The sequence below is a fragment of the Schistosoma mansoni genome, chromosome 1 (genome assembly GCF_000237925.1).
Source record: "Schistosoma mansoni strain Puerto Rico chromosome 1, complete genome".
Lineage (NCBI taxonomy): Eukaryota > Metazoa > Platyhelminthes > Trematoda > Strigeidida > Schistosomatidae > Schistosoma > Schistosoma mansoni.
Window position 1 is genome coordinate 10,242,676 of NC_031495.1, and position 6,743 is coordinate 10,249,418.

A 6,743-nucleotide genomic window follows, 5' to 3' on the forward strand; every position below is an offset into this window, starting at 1 on the left:
GCGCGTTTCGTCCTATTTGGGACTCGTCAGCTGGATGTACCTGCATCTCAGGTTGATGTTCACTCTGGGACTCGAACCCAATGCCTTTCGCTTCAAAGGCCATCGCTAGCCACTATCCATCTTTGCTTGTAATGCTTGTGAATTAAGGCAATATCAAGGCAATACGCACAGTATGCACATATGCCAATAAGAGACTGACCAGTTGCAGTCCTAAACATCAATGGGAAGATTCAAACAAACAATACTAAGTAAATAGTAAAATGTTTACATTTTCTCAACAACAACAAAAATTATCATTTATGTGTACTTGTTATAATCAATAATATATAAAAATCAATATTTGAGACGATATAAATCATTAAATTACAAGTGAATTGAATTGATACAATTTATTCGAATATAATAATCGATTTATTGATTAAATCATACTGTGTACATGTTAAATTCAAATGTAAATTTACATTGTTTGATTAATTTAAATATTGAACAACATATTGATTTTGTGTAAATTAACAATTCAATCATATATATATATCGCGACACTACGGATCATTGTTGAATAGCAGATTGAATGGAACTCGTCGCCACGATGAATAGATTGTAGTCATTAGATTGATAAACAACATACCAATACTTATTGGTTGCTCAGATTATAGTACGGACCTGTATAATATTGGAGTTTTGATTTGTTCAATCTCTAAACAAAACACAGATAACTTGTTGGCCACCGATTTCTAACCACCCTAGATTTATTAGACATTTTTAGGCAGAAATTAACAAATCCGTTGTATTTTGGCAAGTTCTTATATTTTGAAAAAACTGATTAAATTAGAAATCAACATTTTAAGCTGCTGATCGATGAAGTAGAAAAATCTCAAATTTATATTTTAACTCACACTGCTACGTGGTGTGAATAACCTTACTGAATAATTTATTACCTTTGTAGTGATCACCACATATCGCTATAATTCTAAATTGAATGAAGATTTGTATTTTTTTTAAGTAATAATATTCCCGCGGCTCAGTGATACATAAGGTATTAGGGAAGCATTCGAGTTTTCTATTAGTACAATCCACTAGAGCCTACCTACTCGGTGTGATGTTTGCGTTATCTTAAAGTACCTATTTTTTACGTAGATCTAAACTACTATCCAGCTTCAACTAAAGATTGTTCAAGTTTTGACTTGAAAGTCATCTATCAAGTTTGCACACTGTGAAACTCAAATACATGATTGTAGGAAAGCTACTAATCCCATCAGTAAGTTATTTCATCGCAGTGCCCGGTCTTACATTCGATACATGATTAATTCTATGTGAAAAAAGCTTCTCGGGTTGAACATCCTAGTATTTATGATGCGGTCTAAACCCAACTACTACTGAAAAAGCTTGGCACAAAAAAATATAACGTGTGTATGGATTTTATGCTTCCGAAGAATACTTATGATTGCTATATTTAATAAGTTAAAATTTTTATGGACAACAATTTGTTGAGTATTTGATATCAGTGCTTTTAAACGTTGAGGCCTTCTCATGATGATCGCAAGATATACATACACCGGTAAGGTTCATAGAGAAAGTGAAAGACTTAAAGCCAATACAATAACCTCTAATCAATTTAAATGACGGGATTTTATTTGTGAATTTAACGATGCGCAATTCAATAATTTGTCGAACAAGATCTTAAAATGATAAAAAAGATAGCGACAACAGGACTTCAACGCCTCATCAACCTCAAACATGACACATCTATGGCAGCAAGTAGATCAAGAACTTATTTAGGTGTGGTCCATACGGCTAATTTTGTTTAAGTTTTCTTTAACTTGAAGCCTAAAGATAAACCTATTTTTCACTTAAAGCATTCAATCTCCTATGCAAAAATGGTGACTGCTATTCATGAACGCGATAGATCAGCGTTAATAACTGAATTCGGTTATTTATTTACTCTGAAGAACTGGCTTATGTTAAATCACAAATACAATTTTTCTATTCATTGAGATATAACAAAACACATATTTACTATTAACTCTCTACCCAATGCTCAATTTATTTGAAACTACCAAGTCCAACCTTGGCATTTATACCTATAATATCACTGACTCTAACAGTCGAGGGCGTAAAGAAAATGTTTTAGTAACTGCAGTTCAAACGATTAACCACACTTTTCCTGATCCAGCTTTGAATGCGTGGAAATTTGATTGGATGGCATGAAAAGAAGTGTAATCCCGGGTAATGTTTGTTACTCTATTCAAAAACTTCAAATCTATGAACATCAAATTAACTTTCTCTAACGGAAATAATATTTGGTTGGAAGATTAAAACTGTTGTTGATGCAATCAAACCTAAACAGATCTATAAAGCAACAAGTGAAATTGTTATAGCGCAGCGAAACGAGGAGATTCATATGTTAGTGATTCTCGTTATTCGCCTCCGATATTGATAGTTTTCCATGGATGTTATTTTGAAAAATCATCCATCTTCACTTTTTTTCAGATTTGTTGTGAGGAATCTCCGAACATTTTAAGTGGTCAGAACTGAAAATACTTATATATGGCTCACTACAAACCTTAAAATAAAGTAGGACAGTAGGTAACTAGAAATATCACTATTAAAATACTGAAAAAAATTTGAATTCATGGGTTTTCCAATTTTGGATAAGTACAGCTTTCCAATAGCCCTACTAGGTTTCCGTCTTACATAATAAAAATATATCGGTACGTAATATAACTTCAATAACAAGTGGATTCAGCATCTAGAAAAATCTCTTATCTGGAAAACTTTGTTTCACCTATCTGCAAGCTTAAATTATGGTATTAATGTCCTTTTATAGAGACTGGTGGTGAAATCCTAGTGATCACATTACAACTACAGAAATCACCTTCAGCTCAGTTTCGAGGGAAGTGAAACTTTCAGATAAATATTATTCATTACCAGAGCCTCAAATCAATGAGATAAGATAATGATAACTAAGCTATTCGATATTACCAACTGCTAAAATGAACACATTCGACTAGACCACCCAAAAGGTATTCAGTGGTATTTCAAAACTCATTCACGAATTAGAATGTGAATTCTCTTTAAATAGAATTTAGTGCAACAGATCATTACTTGAGTGATCGGAGCTTCGATTTTCTTTGGATTTATTTGAAAATTTTCAATTAATAGATAAAACATCGAACAACAGATAACTAACATTGAAGACAGCTTTTACTTCTGTGTACTTGGCCAGCTTATTGGCTTGGGACACACAGTGCGTACAGATTACCACTCGTTTCAATTCCGTCGGCCGAAGTTGAAGCTCACTAGACAAATAATATATTTGTTACATAGCAAAATGACTATTAACAAATAAATTAATTTCAAAATAAAGTACAAAAACTAAAACTAGTTAATGATGGACATATGATTTACTTTGGAAGGATATCGCCGACTGCGACGAGACCAAACAACTACTAAGTTTCCGGGACTGTATTGACGTGAGCATTCAATATTCAGCTCATGCAAAGAAGCAGTGATCTGAAATTTCGCTGCTTTTTTTCCAACCCTTTGAAGTCTGCGCCAGACACTCATTGATGTATGTTATTTATTATCTGGAATTATATGAAGAATCTACTTACTTTTATGAAAAAATGTGATAATGAAAATTCAACTCATTAATTACAGTTTGTTGTACCTGTTTAACTAAACCAAAGTAGGATAGGAGGGGTTTGAACTTTCAGTCAAGAGTTTAATAGTCAAGCAACTTAAGAATAAAAACGTGATATGAACATATGTGTACAAAAATATGTACTTCCTTATCTAATATTTTAGGTAATTGTTTGTGAACTACCGCGTTTAAACCTAAAATATTTACTTCAATTTACGAAATTGAGTAATATTATGACTATACACAATCGATCTACTTTACAAAGAAAGTTCTTGCTTGTGCTACAGTTGGCGTAAAGTGTCAAAAACTGAGTAAGTTTTTAGTATAAGTCGAAAATTTTATAGTCCCAAGGATAAATGAATAATGCACAGTTTGAAAGCGACTGAAATAACGCTAGTGAAATGTCTAAATCGAAGTCAATGTTCTAAGATAAGAACACCGAATTATTACCAACACACCCAAACACATATTGAAAGACATTGGCATTACATACGACGAATGCAAGCAGTTCTTTTGAGAAAACAAGGACCGAACATAAAGAGTTGTTAAAAACCCTTAATCTATAGGCTTCAGGTTTTACAAATACAGAACCACTCTCGCTGATGCATTGCGTACTTGATCTTTTAAAGAGTAACACGACAGGGTCAAAAATGACAACCAGACTAGAACCTACAGGGTTTTCTGAAGTTTGCTAATTCTGGGATTCATTTAGACGTCGAATACGTATGACGACTTATTTATTTATTTATTTAAACACATATATATCGGTACAAAGGGCACCAGATACATATGCGCCACACAAAATAATGGAAGTAGGAAGAGAAGGGATGAAAAGATAAGGCGGACTGAAATGTACAACCAGAAGACTCTTTCAGTTAAGAAAGTTAGAACCACTCTTTATGTAGAAAGTAAAAGAAGGTTACTGCAGGATCGCCACTGGCTTCTATTCTGAGCCATATCTGATAACGTCTCTAGCCACTGTGTTGCACCATCTCTCGGACCCCAGCCAGGGAGTCGTGAAGGACCAACAGAAGCTAGCCCTTTGCAGCTTTCTTTCATGCCACGACACCATGTCATACACTGACCTCCTCTCCGCTTTTCCCAACCAGTCCCAGAGTCGGCAAATAATGCACGACGTGGAAGTCTCTGGGACGACATTCGTAAAACATGTCCAAGCCACCGAAGTCGGTGTTTCAAGATGGTGACACCAATTGAATTATCGTCTCTGCGCCCGAACACACGATGCCGAACCTCTGCATTACTAACATGGTGTTGCCACTGTATGTCAGCAATCCTTCGGAGACAACGATGATCGAACACAGAGAGACGTCTAACATCCTCAACTCGGAGAGGCCAGGTTTCACAAGCATAGAGCAAAACTGCTCTCACCGACGCGTTGTAGATCCGACCTTTTACAGCCAGACTAACATCACGAAGGCGCCAAAGATGGCCCAGATTGGCATAAGCCGCTCTGGCTTTCATTATACGTGCATCAATCTCAACACTCACGCCACCACCAGCACTTATATAGCTACCTAGATACACGAACTTCTCAACTACTTCAATCTGCTCACCATCCAGGGTGAGTACAGGATGAGAATCCTGCCAGTCTTGTAGGAGTACTTTGCACTTGGAGGGTGCAAAGCACATGCCGTACCTGCGGACACTGATTGCCAACTGATTAAGCGCGGATTGCATACCTTGAGTATAATCGCAAAGTAAGACAATATCATCCGCATACTCAAGGTCGAGAAGTCTTTCTCCAGGCATCAGATCCACACCGCCATTATGTACAAATAAAATGAAATGACGATATTTAATGAAAATACTATTCACACTAACTAAATGTCTGTGAAATGATTGTGAGTAGTGATGTGCAACGAGAGCTTAACGTAGAAAAGTTGGAGGCGATAATTAACATGAGACAACTGTTCCAACTAATTAAAAGTGTTGAAAAATTAACTCTATGGAAGCGTTTCTGAAAAAGAAAAAAGACTGATCTACTCTAAGTTTTGGAGACTAGAACAATCTGTGAGACACTCTAACCGATGGTCTAACTGGCTTCCAGCTTGTTTCTGGTTTAGATAAGTATCTTGATATTAGTCTTCAGCGAATGTCCGGCGCTTTAACCGGGTTGGTGGACACGGAGGGTCCACCTAGGGAAGTTGGGAAACCCTGATTCCAAACCAATGGTGCACATGGGCTCCGGTATCCTGATGGAACGAATGGCGTACGAACCACCCGTTGGTCACCGGCTACCATGAGACTGCATCTCCTCACGATGCTCCACTGCCTTGTGGATCAGACCTTTAGGTCAAAGGCTCCGGGTGTGGCCCCCTAAAAAAACCACCTGCTTCGGTTTGGGCACCCGGGCAGTATCACAGCCCACACACAAATAAATGAAATGATGAATTCTATTGACGATACTATTCTCGCTCATATTAGAAGCAAGACAATTTACACTATTATTATTATTATTATTATTATTACTATTATTTACTACGTCGCTTTTTCACTCCCTTTATTCCCAAATTGTGTACCCTTACTTTCCAACTTATGCAGTAGCTCGCCCATGGTGGAAACTCTGTCCTATCTAATTAATCTCCAGTCACTGTCTGGTCGAAAGTGAATGCTTCCACCGATTACGAATACTGAAGCAGTCTTTCTGAAACCACGTACGCCGTCCAAGCTGGCTTCCTTCAACGTTCGCACACTAATGCAGATCGGACAACAGATGGGGCTGGCTTTGTCTTTATAAAGTCTTAATGTTGATGTTTGCTGTCTATCCGAGACCCGTATTCAAGACTCTAGTGAAGTACTACAAATTCGTTCTCCATCTGTCGCTTCGAAAAGCTTGTTTCACGTGCGCTTATCCGGGGACTCTGTGGCATCGTCGTCCGGTCTTGCAGGCGTTGGTGTTGCACTAAGCGCTAGGGCTGAGGCAGCACTAATCGATTGGATCCCCATTAACAGTCGGTTATGTGCTGTTAGATTAGAAAGTTCCATCAAAGTGAGAAGAAACCGGCGTGAGCAACGGCGTCTTTTCGTCATCTCCGCCTATGCCCCGACAGATTGCAGCCCGGATGCAATCAAGGATGAG

General features: G+C 37.3%; 1 protein-coding gene across 1 annotated transcript in view; it reads right to left on the reverse strand.

Moving 5' to 3' along the window:
* The window catches only part of Smp_161970 (putative tangerin), a gene marked incomplete at both ends in the record, with an annotated part of 29,835 nt that extends 26,268 nt beyond the window's left edge, over positions 1-3,567 (reverse strand). The window contains one exon of the mRNA XM_018793211.1: positions 3,445-3,567. Coding sequence (XP_018647746.1) covers positions 3,445-3,567 — 123 coding nt within the window. The remainder of the gene's footprint in view (positions 1-3,444) is intronic.
* Between the last annotated feature and the right edge of the window lie 3,176 nt (positions 3,568-6,743).